Below are 17,717 nucleotides of genomic sequence, written 5' to 3'. Positions count from 1 at the left end.
ATTATTTTGAACAAAAAAACAATATTCAATATATTTCCATATTTTCTCAAAACAGCTCCAAGACCGAAGATCGCTACCATATACACCATAAACCTGTTATGTTTTCTCACAATAATAATATGAAATAATAGCAAACGAAACTGATCCCTCCAGACCACAAATTGAACAATTTCATGGATAGCTGTGCTGTGCTTTTTCATGCTCATCATGGCCAAGCAACAGGGGCAGAGTCAACATAAACACACGTAAAAAGAGATTACAGATTTTGTTTATTGTTCTGGAGAAGTTTTGGAAAAATCATTTAAAGTGCTGGGCTTTTGCATATTAATTTTTATTAAATATTTAATCTAATTGAAAATTCAATGTATTGCCCAGCTGTAAGGACTGTAAGGATGTAAGATGACAGAGGAAGTATTGTGAAATATTACTCTTGTGTAGTTCACGTTAAAAGCTGTCATAAATTGTATAAATTTATTACAGAACATTCATGACATTGACCATGCACTTATGTGCATATCTATATAATGTTAGACTTTTATCTGTTTCTCCTGTTGTTACAAACAGAGGTCTTGGGCATGATCACAACATGCACTGTATATGGTGGTTAAAGGGAAGGATGCAATAAAACCCAAGGTTTGCATATAGAGAAGCAAGTATAAAATTGTTTTTTGATTTGTGAAAAGAGGCACAGAGAAGACTGCAGATGCTCATTGTATGCTTCCAGTGTTATGAGCTTTTTTATTTAAAGAATAGTGTTGCTAATTGAGATGAAATATTCTAGTATTCTGAGACATTAGTACATGTCTACTGTGTAAATGGCATTTCAAAGGGCCTTTTACCTACACAAGTGTAGAAAAATATTAGGTAACATACTGTAAAACTATGAAAACTATCAATGCTGTTTGATTAAACTGAAATACAAAACAAAAGTCAATGAAGCAAATAATTACTTTATTATTAATAATAATAGCAATAGTGATAATAAATCTGAAGATGTATTGAAATTTCAAAAACAATGCATCGACAAACAAGCAGCAATACTGAATGCATTAAGCTGATTTGTTCTTTGCTCCAGAATGTCTGAACCTATTAAGTTACTTTCAACAAATCATATTGTGCACCCAAAGTCAGCCAGGTGTACTGTACAGTTGTTAAATTTGACTCCAATATTAGAATTGTCTTTTTTAGACACATTTTTTGCAAATTTACCTCATACTGGTTTTAAATGACAAATTTACAGTGACATTTTGAAAATACCATTTCTTTAATCAAGCAAGTAATTCAGTAGCAAACTACTCTGCTTTGAGCATCCATAAAAAGAGCAAAACTGATAAGTAAAAGGAATCTTTTGTCAGAGAATAACAGTTTCATTGTTCTGGGATTGTCTCATTCTGTGCAAAAATATGAGGAGACAGGGCTATATCATCATCATCTGTCACAAGGCAGAAATCAACCCTGCAGTAACTGAAGTGGTGTCATGATGCTTAACCACATAATCATGTTTAACTCACAAGTTCAGATGGTCTGAATTGACTAAATGGATTAGTTATTTTACCAACATTGCTTATAAACACTTTTGTACCACTATATTCACAATGGGCGGCACGGTGGCGCAGTGGGTAGCGCTGCTGCCTCACAGTTAGGAGGCCCGGGTTCACTTCCCAGGTCCTCCCTGCATGGAGTTTGCATGTTCTCCCCATGTCTGTATGGTTTCCTCTGGGTACTCCAGTTTCCTCCCACAGTCCAAAGACATGCAGGTTAGGTGCATTGGCGATTCTAAATTGTCCCTAGTGTGTGCTTGGTTTGTGTGTGTGTGCCTTGTGGTGGGCTGGCGCCCTGCCCAGGGTTTGTTTCCTGCCTTGCACCTTGTGTTGGCTAGGATTGGCTCCAGCAGACCCCCGTGACCCTGTAGTTAGGATATAGCGGGTTGGATGATGGATGGATATATCTCTGTTCATTAAAATTTTAACATTAATTAATTGTAATTATTACTGTTTAATTAAAAATGTGTTAATATTTTGAATAAGGTTAAACTTTTAGTATTTTAAAACTCAGTCTTCATTTCAAAAATAGAATTTTCCATTTTCAGGCCCTTGCTACAAGTTTCTTCACCACACATTTTGACTTATAAGCAATAAAGAGAGTATGTATGACACTGTCATGTTAAGGTGTGAGGAAAGGTATTATGTAAGGGTTGCCACCTAACTGTCCAATTTTCAAACCGAATTTGCCACTAATTAAAGAACAAAGTTTTGTTTTCTCCCCTGAGGGACACCACAAGTTGCCGGTGCAACCGTATTTAACCCAGAGATAACTGGCTTTACCCCTGGTTTGACCTGTGGTCACACCAAAGATTCCAGCAGAGAGTGTGAAGTGCAGAGGCACTGAGAAACTATGAGTTGAGGATGGATCAAGAGACATATCAGTCACTGTTCCATGAATGCGTGGTCATGTGGCACATAACTGCCAAAAAAGGACACATAAAACAAATATTAAATTAAAAACATCACAAATTACAGTATAACAACTACAGCTTGCATTGTACTGAAGGAGTTGTAACCAAGTTGGGGTTACAGTTTATTTGTGCCTGAAGAGCTGATTTTGCTTTTTTGTATCTTGAGACTAAATTAAAATGTTTAAGATTTTAGTGTCGTTTTTGGTAAACCCATTATACAATAAATCAGTTCTTTTCCAAGTTCTTAGTTATTTGAATAGTCAGTTATTTTCTAATCTGCTTAGTCCTAAACAGGGTCGCGGGGGTCTGCTGGAGCCTATCTCAGCTAGCATAGGCTGCACAAGGCAGGAACAAACCCTGGGCAGAGCCCAGTCCATTGTAGGGCAGACACACACACAGATACACAGACATGCATCCACCAACCACACACTAGTGCCAATTTATCATCTCCAATATACGTATCCTGCATGTCTTTCAACTGTGGGAGGAAACTGGAGGAATCCCATACAAACACAGGGAAAACATGCAAATTCCACGCAGGAAGGATCCGTGATGTGAATCCTGGTGTCCTTACTGTGAGGAAGCAGCACTACGGTTATTTGAATTTAAATTTTGTATGAATTATTGGGTTTTTACTAATGTTAATAGCTCGACGGGGAACTTAGTACAGTTGCTTTTCTCCTACATGGAGTAATGTTCATTGTGATTTTATGATAGCATTGGTAATTTTGCACGTACAGTTTTATTTCTTTTGGTAATTTCATTTTATTGTTGATATGTTTGCAAGTGGTGTGGTATTGTTATTAAAGTTGAGAAAGAGGAGATTACAGTAAATACTTGTTGAGGCGGTTATTTGGGTATTTATTTTTTGGAGATCATTTTTTATTATTTAAAACAAAAATTTTTATATTTTTAAATAAAAAAATTCCATTACATAATAACTCAGTATATCACTGCTATTTATTAGCATACCAGCAGACATGCTCTCCATCCTGGTCTGAAGCAGCTGACAATTTAACTTGAGATTTCCACTGAAATTTGAATCTCTGTTGGGTGCTTCTTTTAAAAAGACAAATTTGAACTTCAGTTTTTCACAGACTTTTCACAACAGTGCAGCAATCAATGTCACTTTAATATCACTTGAATTGGACTTGGCTATTGTGCCATCCCTAGTGTATTTGTACTGTGTTGGTAACTACATAATATTGTAAAATGCTGTTCAAAAACATGCATTTAATGCAGTCCACTAATTCATGTAATTACATATATTACATGACTTGTTGTTAAACAAAGATTTAATAAACAAAATTGTGATAACTAAAAAGTAAAGCAAAGTTCACCAATTTTCAAATGAGTTAAATAAGTCCTTAACTGCATCTCAATGGTATGTCATGTGTAACATGTTATTTATCATTAAAGACCTAGAAAGTGGTTTGGTTTATCATAACAGCAAAACAAAAGAGTGTTCCTTATGCGTACATATCTTAATACACTGCCTATGAAAAGTGTTCATTTCCTTTTTCCCTATTTCACATGTTGTTATTATACAACATTTAATCATAAAGGAATAAATTAGTGTTTTTGACATTGATTCACAGAAAAAGACTCTTTAATGTCAAAGTCAAAACAGATCACAAAAAAATGGTCTAAATTAATTACAAATATTAAACGAAATAATTTATTTTGTAAGTAATCAGTATTTACTAGATGCACCTTTGGCCTCCATGACAGCCTTGAGTCAATGTGCTTAGGCGTCTATAACTTTGTGCATCTGGACATTGCCATTTTTCCTCATTCTTCTTTGCAAAACTGCTAAAGGTCTGTGTGATACCCTGATTCCTGCAATCATTTGTACCACTCCTTTTGGAACATCCAGTAGTTCGTAACTGAGGATGGATTAGGGAAAGTAAGGATGCAATCAACCAGATTTAAGGCACCAAAAAGTGCAAAGGTGAATATTTATTTCAAAACAAGTGTCCCTGTGCATCAATCAGCAAGGCATAAATCGGTCAATGGTCAACAGAGTCGCCAGGAGTTCAATAAAAGTATTCAACAAATAAATAAGTAAGTAAAACAGATAAAACCAGTTGGAAAAGCAGAAATTCCTTTTTCTGAGAACAGCAAGCCTCTCAGCAACACTCCATTGCACTCAGTCTGTGGTTGGAGCCCCATCATCTCCATCACTTCAAGACAGAAAATGCCACTAGCTACTTTTTTATCCTTCCATCCACTCCATCCTCTTTCCAGTTGCCACAGATTCTCAAGACAACAGTTCCTCTTTGATGCCATAACTTCCCCTCTGCTTACTGTTAGCAGACTCAACTGCGCCCCCAAATTCGGACTCCTGGGCTCACTGTCTCTCTGTCACCTCTAGTCAGTACCCAAAGAAATCTCTCCCGAGCCTGCCGTCTCCCTAGCTGTTAGAAGGTTTGACCCTGCTCTCACGGAAGGCATACCACACTGTAAAGGAGACATGACCCTTTGGTCCCTTCCTTTCTCTCTCTCCTTCTTATCCAGTTTCTCCAACCACTCCTGATCACCATTCCAGTGTATGATCTTTTCATTTTTTTCTTTCTTTCTTTGCTTCCTCCATTTTCTCAGTTGTCTTCTGCCACCAACCACCTTAACTGAAGCGTGTCAATTAACACTACAACTAGGCAATTGCTCATTTAGCGAGTCTGAACGTGTATACTATCATACTAATCTAAAATTGTGCTGGCTTTGGTTATTAATTAAGTTAAGCAGTAAAACATATTAAAACTATTAAATCAGTGACATGCAATTTGTCACAGTCTGTCAGGTTGTATGGGGATCATGAGTGAACACTCTGCTTCAAATCCAGCCGCAAATCCTCAATTGGTTTGAGATCTGTACTCAGAGTTGGCCACTCTAAGACATTAACTTTGTTGTTACTAAGCCATTTCTGTTTAGCTTTGGCTTTATGCTTGGGGCCATGGTCTTGCTTTCAAATCTTCTCTTGCAGACTGTATGAGATTTTTCTCCAGGATTTCCCTATATTTTGCTACATTTATTTTACCGTTTACACTCACAAGCCTTTTAGGACTTGCTGAAGAGAAGCATCCCCAACACCAAGATACTGCCACCAGTCTACTTCACAGTAGGGATGTTGTGTTTTTGATAATGTGCGGCATTTGACTTACTCCAAACATGGAGTTAGTCTGAACGGCAGAAAGATCAGTTTTAGCCTTATCAAACCATAAAACCTTCTTACAAATGATTTTAGTTTCCTTTGTTCCTTCTGCTGAGATATCATGCATTTTTTAAAGTGACTTTTTCTTTGCCACACTCCCATAAAGCTGTAACTGGTGAAGCACCTGGGCAACAGTTGTCTGTGCATCTCTCCAGTGTTTGTCCACTGCAGCTTCTGACTATTCCAGGATTCTTATAGAATTTTTGGTTGGCCTCCCTCACTGGTCATCTTCTTGCACAATCATTCAGTTTTTCTGAATGTTCTGCCGTATACTCTTTCTTTTTCCTAATAACAAATTTAACTGATTTGCAATCATTTTTTCATGGAGTTTTTTGCAGCGTTCCGTTGCCTTCATTGTATAGGTTAGGCTAACACTAGGGGGCTCCGCCCCCTGCTCGCTTCGCTCGCCAACCCCTGGTTTTGGGAATGACAAAGAGCGTGATGTATGAATGAGATATAGAATAGTGTGACGGTGTAGATGATGCAAATAGAAAGCAAACAATAAAGTGTGTGGCACAGTGTAAAGGTTTATTTGAAAATTTCTTTGTACACGCCGTTTAAGTGTAAAAGGTAATTCCAGCTCAGAACTTGTAAGGTCATTTAAGATGGTTATTGTTGTGATCAGAGTCAAGTTTGTCAGAGCTTAGAAAGAGTTGTGTCTCTCCAGGAAGTAATGGAATGACTTGGGTATTTATGTTTTGCACATTAATATTTTTTGGACATAATATAGTGCATTGTGTTAAAAGCGGCATTTGGTCTAATGAGATTGCTGTTCCAAATCTCTCTGTAACTAAGTCGTCGCAGATAAAGGCTTGAGGAATTGTAATAATATGTGGCTGAAGTCCATCTGTATTGGTGAGTGTACCATCTCTCAGTTGTAATAAGCAATTGTTATGATCTGGATCTGGACATCGTATCTTTTTTACTAACTGTATCTTTTGAAAGCAATGCCAATTGTCTGCGTATTTTAAGGTGCACTGAACAATAGCTGAGTGCATGGCATCTGGAAGAATAGCTAATCACTGTCTAAAATCTCCTCCTCATAAAAGTACCTTTCCTCCAAATCGAATATTATTATTCATAAACGTTTGTTAATGCCATTGAACATTCATCAATAAACAACATTTTTTCAAGACGGATGTCACGTGCAGTGCCACCGTTAATGTTCATAGTGGATTCCGATTTGTAGGATCTAATGTAGTTGATAAAGATTTCACTTTCAGGTACATCGTCAGTTATAAGCTTCTGTAGATATTCAGTATATGAATGTAAAGAAGGCAGTGTAATTTGACCCTTTTGACAACAACGTGTAAATGTATAACTTGTATTGCCAGTTGTTTCTTCAGGGAAGTGAACTGAATGACAATGATTGCAAATGACATTCATTAATCCGAATGAATTTTCCTGGTGTATGTTTTGCTTGTGCCGTTTGAGAGGCGCGTTGTTGCATGTGTAGTATTTGGGACGTGTTGTTTTGGAGCTGTAATCGATTTGCCTGTGCTGCGTGAGAAGCCAGTTGTAGCCTTCGCTGCCATTAACGTATGTCTGAGACGGGAGGTGTTTCGTTTTGAATCCGTGCCTGTTGCGATGCAGCACTTTGATTGATAGTTTGCGTCATGTGGATCTAGGATGTAGATTTGTGCATATTAAATGAACTATTGTAGGATCTAATGCAGTTCATAAAGTTTTTACTTTTAGGTACATCGTTAGTTAGAAGCTTTAGTTGAGCTTTGCGTTTTTGGAGTCGAGTCATTTTTTCTTTTAGAAATATGGATAAGTAATAAGGAGTATTGCACTCACTGTTAATATTGAGCCTTATTGCACTCACTGTTAATATGGAGCCTTTTCTGCGGTTGAACGGTTAATAGTGCCTTATTGTAATGAGATCCACCTATGCTGCATAGCCGTCTATTTTGTTGTTTCTTTTGTGTTCGTGTGTTTGTTCCTGTTATCCTTTCTTTTTCGTTTTGTACCCGTGACCGTGTATTCATGACTTGTTTCTTTCTCAGCATGCGAAATATGGATAAGTAATAAGGAGGATCGCAGTCACTGTTAATATGTTTCCTTTTCTGCAGTTGAACGGTTAATAGTGCTTTATTGTAAGGAGATCCACCAATGCTGACACCTATGCTGTCTAGTGTGAAGGTGTTGATGTTCACTTTAGAATATGTGGCTTTGGGTGTCACTTCTTATGGATGTGTGTGGGGGGGGGGGGGGGGGGGGGGGTGGGGGGTTGAGGATTGTTGTCGCGCGAGCGTCTTCTTTCTTTTTGTGTTCCTGTGTCTTGTTGAATCCCCCTGTTTGTGTGTGTCCCGTCCCTTGCTTATAGGGTCTGTGGGGTGGTTTTGTGTTCTTTTTTTTGTGTTCCATGGGCTTGTTGAATCCCCCTCTTGGTGTGTGTCCCGTCCGGTGCCTGTAGGGGGGGGGGGTGCCTTGCTGTTGTGCGCGAGCCTCTTTTTTTTTTGGGTCTAGTTTCGTGTGCAATGTGTTTCGTGCTTTGCCTGCGTTTCCTCATTTCTCCATTTTTCCTGTGCTCACTCCTTTTTTCTGTGGTCTTGTCCGCCTCTCGTGGCCCCTCATCCGCCTCTCTCGCCCTCTTTTGTCCGCCTTTCTCGGCTCCTCAGCCGACTCTCGCGGACTCTTTTTGCGCCTGCGCAGTACGTCTTTTTGCAGCTACGGCCCATTGCCGGATGTGCCTGCGTCCATCATCCGGTTTAGCATTCTCGGTTAGTAATATGGATACTGACTCACTACCAATTGGATCTTCCAGATAAGGTGCATTTATTCTACAATCAGTTGAAGTCTCTTGACTAGTGACAACTCATAATGGGACTTCTCAAACCAGTTGGCCACACCAGTGATAATTTAGGTGTGTCTAATTAAAATGAGTTACAGCAGGGCAAATAAGTATTGGTTAGCTTGTTATATTCATTAGTTAAACTTACACTCGGACCCTTTTATAATGTAGTGTTTTATATTATTATTTATTTATTTATTTTTATTCCATTACTCATCACTTTCATCTACAAATGTACTGAGAAGTTTTTCTAAGTGCTTCTCCTATTCTCTAAAAAGAACGTTTTGCATCTGATTCTCACCCAATCACTCTTAAACCTGAGATCCTCGACTGTTGTTTAATGCTAAGATGTTCTATTTAAAGCAAGTTGAAAATAACTCATAATTGTGATTTCCTTTTTTTTGCAGTGCTTTAAAACCCCAACTTTAAACGGTCTCCTCACCCAATATACCTTGTCCTCCATCTTACATGGATGCTGGTTTGACACATAATGCCTAAAACCATGAGATGCAATTAAAAATATTAAGGCCACCTTTATTAAAACATTGCTGCCTCTGTAAAGAAGTAGACAAATTGTGTAGACCCTGACTTGATACTGTGACAATCCCATTTTTCTTGGATTAATCCTTAGGTGCTGACTGGTATTTTATTCTGAATGCTGTTATATAAATGGTACCCTACCAATGCCCGTAGGATATTTCCAAAATAATAAAATATGTCTGCCTTCAACCTGACTACCTTTTGCCTGCTCTTTTACTTTGCTATTCTCACCCTGTCACTGTCTTAATAACTAACAGGTATTCCTCCTGATCTTAAACCCATCTGCTTGTGTCTGTTTGGCAGCAAGACACATCACAATAAGTTTGGACAGCAGGACTCCAGCCAAGTGCTGCATGCGGGACCCATGCAACAGTGTCTTATTTGCTCCATGATTTGGAGATGCTAAAGTAAAAAATGTTATTAATAACTAGCCGTGCCCCACGGCTCTATCTGTGAATTAGTGAAAAAGGACAGTGAGGAGGGCCCTGCCCAGCTCCCCACTGCTGACGTCACACTTCCCCCTCCCCTCAGCCCACAGCCTCTGTCTTGGATTATATATTGCTCCTGCAAGCGAACTATGACTTAGTGCGATGAGAGAAGTTGCAAAATCAATAGTAATGTTAAAGCAAATTATAGAAAAAAACCCAATCTAAATCCGTTAAGTAGTTCTCTCGTTCACTAGTTAAGCGGAAGTAAGGAACACGCCCCGAGGCTGGTGCGTGAGTGAGGAGGGCCCCCCTAGGCCCATTGCATCTCTCTCGGATTCACACAAATAAATCTGTACCGCAAGCGAACTATGATACATAGCGCAATGAGAAAAGTCGCAAAATCAATGTTCAAGCAGATTATAGAAAAAAACCCGATCTAAATCCATTAAGTAGTTCTGTCATGAAAAGTGGACAGACAGACAGACAGAAGTTGGATTTTATATATATATAGTGGTGTAGCGATACTTGATGCCAGTGTGTGTGACTCATATGGATTTCAACTTTTTTTGTGGCTACCTTTATGGTTCACTGACCTAAGAAGAATTTTCTTTCATACTTGGCAGTGAGTACTAGACTGTAAAAAAGATGGCAGTGCAGATGCTTGAGATTTGATGGCTGATGTATTTAAATAACAATTACCCAGAGTACCTCTAGGATTCTTCTTCTTTTTTTTTCTTTAATTTGTTTGTTTTTGCTGTGGCCACCAGTGCAAAGTATCCATCCATCCATTTTCCAACCGGCTGAATCCGAACACAGGGTCATGGGGGTCTGCTGGAGCCAATCCCAGCCAACACAGGGCACAAGGCAAGAACAAATCCCAGGCAGGGTGCCAACCCACCACAGGACACACACAAACACACCAAGCACACACTAGGGCCAATTTAGTATCACCAATCCAGCATGTCTTTGGACTGTGGGAGGAAACCAGAGCGCCTGGAGGAAACCCACGGGGAGAACATGCAAACTCCACGCAGGGAGGACCCGGAAAGCGAACCCAGGTCTCCAGGTCTCCCAACTGCGAGGCAGCAGCACTACCCACTGCGCCACCGTGCCCAGTGCGAAGTATAAAGTAAAAATAAGCACATACAAACCATTAATGTAATGTCCCAATTCATTAACCTAAATTCAGATATATTCAGGTATTTACTTATTTTTATTTTTAGTTTGAATATTCAAACCTTATTTTTTTGGCTAATTTGACAGCCCTTGTTTACTTTTAGCATGGATGATCCTCTGCTCTCCAAAATACTGTACACTCGCTTCTGCAAACTGACAAAAAACATGAAAAGAAATACTTCAGTGGACTATATAAACAAATGAAAATTGTAAACATATAATAATGATAATTTATACTCATATTTCACATTATTCCTTTTGATTATTTGTTTCGATTCAAAAGAACAGACTTTTCTGTAAAATCGTGTTTTGCAGTGACCATCAACAAAAGCCAAGTCATTATGAAAAACAGGAATTGATCTACGGCAGGAATGTTTTACGCAGGTGCAATTGAGCATAGCATGTTAAAGAGTAAGCAGCACTAGTGACCTAATGATATTATTATTATTATTACTTGACTGACACCTTCCTTCAAGGCAGCTTAAAACATCTGAGATAGAATTGGTTCTATTTAATTTATTTTTCCAATTGCAGCAAGTAGGTAAAGTGACTTACTGATTGTCACACAGAGTCAGTGGTGGGATTTGAACCCACAAACACAGGGTTTGAAGCTCCAGGTCTAAACCCTTTAGATAGATAGATAGATAGATAGATAGATAGATAGATAGATAGATAGATAGATAGATAGATAGATAGATAGATAGATAGATAGATAGATAGATAGATAGATAGATAGATAGATAGATACTTTATTAATCCCAAGGAGAAATTCACTTTACCACTACACCACACTGCCTGAAGATAATATTAAATGATATTAGCCCCTTGGTTAAAAAAAAAAACAAAATCTAGTACTTCTGATACATCTGATTAAACCACGGCACTATAACAGAGGTTCGTTGTCTTACAAAATATCTCTGGACAAACAGCGTAACACAGCTAGTATTATACAAAGTAAAATCTGAAAACTTCCAAGGGATGAACACTTTTTATAGATACTTATATGCCTCTTAGGTAATTGCTACACCTTCCTAAATATACATCCTTAAAATAATAGAAAATGACAGATCATTTTGTGATGAAGTAAACACTTGCTTTCCCCAAAAACATTGCTTAGTTGCATGTTTGTTTGTTTTGTAATCTAACATATTATTGTGTTTTGCTTTGTAGTTGGTGCTGTTACTATTGCACTATTGTACAGAACTATTGTATTGTATTCCTGAGTTAACAGTGTTCGATTGGCCATCCAGCTCTGTGAACGGGATTATATGTGTTCTATTTTGTGTATAGTGTTTGCCCCATTTTTGACACCCATTCCACACGCAAAACCTACCTGGAAAGGGGTCTCTCTCTGAATTCCCTTTCCCATGACTTCTTCTATTTTTTTCCCTACAAGGGGATTTTTTTGTGAGTTTTTTTTTCTTGTCTTCATAGGGAGTCAAGGCCTGCGGCCTGTCAAAAAACAGCCCATTACGGCGCCCCTTGTGTGATTGTGGCCTTCACAATGAATACATTTTTGTTGTTGTTGTTGTACTCCATGGAAATTTCCCATTCAATTTGGCTTTAACCAGTTTTGCGACTGGTAGACTTTGTGTTAAGTCATAACATCACAGCAAAAAATGGAAAGTTTGGTGACACCTGTTGATATCAGCACATAGTGGTACAGCTGGAGAATGAGCCTTCAATGATATATAGAACTCTGAGGAGTGAAGCTGAACTAGCTGTCCCACCTTGCCAAATCCCTCGTCCCTTTCTTGGACCCTGTATATAACTATGATCTTTACTGAATCTTTGTCTGGGCTTGTCTCTCCTCGTCTTTTGGAGTGAGGGCACCATCTAAAAGTAAAAGGTTGCCTATGTGACTAAAATTAAGTCAGCTCCTCTGTAGTCTTGTGTATCACGAACCCTACAAACTAGCCTAAATGTGTACCTTACACATTTTATACATCCCCACTCACAATAAACTTTGCCTCTGTTGTTTTGTTTTGTACCTGGAGGGAACCAGTGTTTCATTTGTACTAAAAGGCAATTGACGGACAAATGCAAATAAAAATATTCAACATTTCCTCAGTTTATTTAAGTAGCTATGCCCTGTTAAACCATAGAGAAATCATTTTGCTGTTTTGGAAAATTATGAAATCTTACTGCCAGATTGACTTGTTTCCATTTACAACAAAATACTATGTATAATATAGAATGTGGCAAACACTTGGGTTGGAATATCAGCGCCATCTTGTGTGCATATTTTATTTGACAATTAGTTATTCTTTTTGTAGATAATCTCATGCTCAATATGAGATTTTATTGCAGTACATTTTGCAGAAATAGGCTCAATTATATATTGAGCCAACATCTGTAGTTGGCGACATTTATGTTCATGCCTACTTATTTGAAGATCATTGTAAAGCACTTTTCTCCATGGTCATATGCTGAAATCATCACTCACTTCTCTTCTTTTTTCCACAGATGACCGGCCATTTTTAGTGATTTATCATCTAAAGAATTTCAGGGACAAGAACATCCCCATTTTCCTGAAAGGGACACCAATCAGCTGTCGAGTTGAAAGTACAGAAAGACATACCACCCGATCCAAGGTTAGCACCCATTTCTGCTCTACACAAAGCTGCATAATGTTGCTGGAGAAACAGAAAAGCCAATTCAGCTGGTTTCAAGGCTCTGGTATATTGGTGACCGGCTAAGTGAAAGTAGCTAATCGTTTTTAAAATAAGTTTAGAATGATCATTTTTAGGTCAAGACTTTCTTTTATTTCAGATTTTTTTCATCTCTGTGTTCTATTCCCTAGTATATTTACTTCTGTTCTCTCAAGCTTGTGGTTTGACTGTAGTTATTTAGAATTCTTTTTTTAACATTCTTTCCTTTTTTCTCTTAGGTCAAAATCTGCACACTTTACACTGTGCGACTTACACATGGTCATTTTACTTGGACAGTAAAAAAGAAGTATAAACACTTCCAGGAACTTCACAGAGATGTGCAGGCTCAGAAGATGCTGATGACATTTCTGCCCTTGGGGCGGTATGGCCATTTTGACTCAATTATTACCTTTTAATCTTATTTTATACAGATCTTGTTTCCACTCACTGAAAATAAAATCAGATGAAAAACTCATTATGGAAACGTCTTCTCCAACCGATTACTCCATGAGGACCACTTTTCCATCTCATGATTTCTCCTCAAGGATTTCTTGTTCATTCTTACTCTCTTTGAGGCCCTCTTCCTTCATGTTCCTCACCCCAAGAGGACGTTTTCATTTTGTCCTGTCTCTATAGGAACTTCATTTTTGCACAACTTTATGATGTTTCTATTAAGACTTTTTTACTCCTTCACCTCTTAATCTCTTCATGAGGGGTTCTAATCTCTCTCCATATGGAACGCTACTATCCTTTACATTGTAAGTACTCTGTGTTGACTTCTGTTCTTTAAATTTACACTTCCCTTGGTTATTTCACTAAAAGATCCTTATATTCTATTTGTTGATCTGTCTCTGGATCAAGTCTCCCCTCTTTTTCTGAACATAGTGTGATCCTGTAGTCTTCAACGTGTTATTTTTTTATTTTCCATTTCTCAAATTCTCTGCCGTTCCTCTTCTCTTTGCCCTTCCTCTTCAAAATGAAGAGTTAGCCATATTCTAGTTCATATACATAGTTCCAACCAATCTATATTACTCTCTTCACCGCCATTTTAAAACTATGTAGTAAACAAGTGCTTTTAAATGTTTTTTACTTGGCTTATTTTGTTTCTAAAATATCTCTTCAGGTATATAAAGACCTGGTATTATTTTGTAGGTTTGCCATTCAAAGACAACAGCTAGAAGCACTTGGTGGAGACATGCCGACACTTCATGGGGCAGACAGGAACCGTCGGGCATCCAGCAAACCAGTGAGTTTCATATCCTGGACACTACAGTTTTTAAATGTTGGACTGAAACAGCTGTACTTTTATTCATTCATAATGCTTTCGGCTGCCACTCCTTAAGTTAATATTATGTCTGTTTTCTCAAAATTCAGTATAAATTAGCAATACCTCACAAATATGTGCTCATTGACATGTAAGACAACTGTTTAACATTATTGGAGTTTATCTTTTTCTGTCTGTTGAGAATGACACCCCCCACCTTCTACCCAGGTTATATTAGTGACCTTAGACTGAGGGATCTAAATGTTAAACCACAAAACATTGGGGCAGATTCAGTTTGAAAATGGATCCTGCTAATCTAGGTTCTCTTCCCCTCCTGTCCATCTTCTTTTGACTGCCTTGTCAGAGAAGCAACCATTCCCAAAATGAAGTAAAGCAAGGTTATGTATATAGTTTCAAAGGGATTTACCCTGCCTAAGGTCTCTCAGTTAGTAATGTCACTCTGGACTATTTGGAAGGTAGGCTTGGATGGTACTTTTGAACCACTTTTTCTGGCCACTTTCTTTTTCTTGGGTTCTCTGATCTTGTAACTGTGGAGTCATTATTCAACCTGACTCTGTCTAAAGTGAGGGAAACTCATAAGCACAGAAGTGTTTAAACAATGTAAGATAGTCATAATAACCATCATAATCATAACCACATACCTTTCTGCCATGCTGCTGTTTAAAATTCTCTGTAATGATATGTTTATTTGAAGTATCACATTTCAGAGGTACTATGTACTAAAGTTGTAGTCAGGTTTTTTTACCATATACTATATATACTGATATTCTGTAAAGTTTATGTACTTTCATGTGAAATTTCTACTTTTGATACTTTGTATGTACAGTATATGCCTCACAATTCACAAATAAATATTAAAACTTCTTGCGTAACAGCATACCTGGCAATATAAAGTTAGTTACTTTCTTGACTTCATTTCACTTCTCCTCTAAATATTTGTTGACACACAGTAGACCTACAGTAGTTATTCAGTTGTTCAAATGGGCTCATAAAAAGAACATTAATAGTAATAATAAAATAGTAATAGTAAAGTACATGTATTACACTGTTGACCTAAATGTTTTATTTGGACAAATAAATACAAAAAGGTTGTCGTTGGAAATGTAGTGATGTGTGGAGGAGTCCTGCGTTGATCCAGGCATAGTGAAAATGTAAAGGTGATCCCTAAAACAGGTTGTGTATCACAACATAGCATGGCGGTAGGAGATATTTTAATCAGAGACATAAAGATAAGTAAGAGGAATCAGTGTTAGAAGCAAATTTGCTGAAATTTTGGTAACAAGAGTGAATGAGACACATTCAGGAAGCCTCCTGAGAAGGAAAAGAAACTGCATTTTTCTTTGTGGACCTAGAAAATTTGTTTGAAAGGGTCCCTTGAGAGGTGGTGAGGTGGCTGAGTGGTTAAAATCTGGTGCTGAAGTTAGCAAAAAGTGAAACAGAATAAAAGGAGAAATACTGAAATAGAAAGCTAGCTTAGAAGTGAAAGACCTCATGGTAAATACAGGAAAGACCAAGGGGTTGTTGGTTGGAGGCAAAAGAACAGCAGATGGATGCATGGCCATGTGGCATTTGCAGCCGAGGTATTGGGAGAAACTAATTTTAAAGTGTGGGTTGTTGGAAGTGGATGCAAAGATGGAGTTGTATGAAGAGTAGTTTACAGGCAGAAAGTGCCAATTTTGTTTGTAGAAATTGTATGAAAAGGGTATAGAATGCTGACATAGTAAGTGAAAATGTAAATATTAACATTGGAGTTGTTTTGAAGAAAGTACAAAGAGTAAGTATGCTGTTGTTCAGGTGACATGTTGAATGCAGACAGAGGTATAGGAAGAGCTGTTAATAGTGAATGTGAGAAACTCCTGAAAGAAATTCTAGGACTTGTTCCCATTCTTTCTTCTCAAGGTGCCTCTTTGGCATTTGTAGCTGCATTTACCCAAAATTATCATAGTTCTGTAGTTTTTAGTTTGCTTCATGGGATTCTGGCAATAGTGTGACACATATTTAAATTATTCCATATACCAAATATCTTTGTTTGTAAAAATTTGATAAAAGTTCAAAGCAAAACAGTTCACACAAAAATAGAGAAAAAGTTGCTATTGCAAAATAAAGAAAAGACCATGTTCAAACCATTTCTAAACGGTCAGAAAACTTTATGCCATCCCATTTACAAACTGCAAATCAGTCTATCAGTCCATTCTAGCAATGACACTAATTCTAGACAGTCTTAAATGACACTCTGTATTACAGGTATAGCCAAGAAGGTTCTATTTCACATTAACCACAGGAGGTAAAAGCTATACCATAATCTATAGCTATGAGAGTAATTTATATTATATTCAAATTAAGCAAACACTTATATGAGTTTTACTTAAAGCCTTAACTTCCTAAGATTGGCTTTTACAGTATTGAAGCGAAAGGTTTATGAAAGTTATGTTAGGAGTAGTAAGCTCTATTGGAGTGAGACATGGGTAAGGTGGCACATGAACCAAAGCTGGAAATGCAAGAGATGGAAGTAATTAGATTATTATCTAGAGTGCCATGCAGTGAAAGGAAGGTGAAAACTAAGTTAAAAGAAAGACTTTTTATGGAGGAGATATGGGGAGAATCAGACTAAGGTGGTTTAAGTATGTGGAGCAAAATGCAGAAAGTGATTGGATGAAGAAGTAAACAAAGATGGAGGAGGAGGGAAGGGTACCCATTATCACCTGTAAAGCACTATCTCTGAGATTTTCAGGTTACTTTTTTAACATTTCACTTTTAGAAAAGGAAGAATCACGCTTGCTGATCATGCCACTACTGTAGAGAGAGGTAAAATGATGGTCAGACATGCAAGTAGGAATTTCACTGTACTCTGTATACAGTAATCCCTCCTCCATCGCGGGGGTTGCGTTCCAGAGCCACCCGCGAAATAAGAAAATCCGCGAAGTAGAAACCATATGTTTATATGGTTATTTTTATATTGTCATGCTTGGGTCACAGATTTGCGCAGAAACACAGGAGGTTGTAGAGAGACAGGAACGTTATTCAAACACTGCAAACAAACATTTGTCTCTTTTTCAAAAGTTTAAACTGTGCTCCATGACAAGACAGAGATGACAGTTCCGTCTCACAATTAAAAGAATGCAAACATATCTTCCTTTTCAAAGGAGTGCGTGTCAGGAGCACAGAATGTCACAT

General features: G+C 37.8%; 1 protein-coding gene across 3 annotated transcripts in view; it reads left to right on the top strand.

Annotated features, from left to right (window-relative positions):
- The window catches only part of pld2 (phospholipase D2), a 97,709-nt gene that overhangs the window by 33,379 nt on the left and 46,613 nt on the right, over positions 1-17,717 (top strand). For 2 of the 3 annotated variants that reach the window (XR_007934314.1, XM_028798143.2), the window contains exons 3-5: positions 13,074-13,201; positions 13,498-13,640; positions 14,411-14,504. Coding sequence is in view for 2 of the 3 variants with exons in the window: in XM_028798143.2 (XP_028653976.2) it covers positions 13,074-13,201; positions 13,498-13,640; positions 14,411-14,504 (365 nt within the window). In the remaining variant the exon portion in view is untranslated. Of the gene's footprint in view, positions 1-13,073; positions 13,202-13,497; positions 13,641-13,673; positions 14,017-14,410; positions 14,505-17,717 lie in introns of those variants that run through there. The other variant, XM_051924057.1, reaches the window with a different exon arrangement.

The sequence above is a fragment of the Erpetoichthys calabaricus genome, chromosome 3, assembly GCF_900747795.2.
Source record: "Erpetoichthys calabaricus chromosome 3, fErpCal1.3, whole genome shotgun sequence".
NCBI classification, from domain to species: domain Eukaryota; kingdom Metazoa; phylum Chordata; class Cladistia; order Polypteriformes; family Polypteridae; genus Erpetoichthys; species Erpetoichthys calabaricus.
The sequence above is the reverse complement of the archived record's forward strand: the minus strand, read 5'-3'. Positions and strand labels throughout refer to the sequence as shown.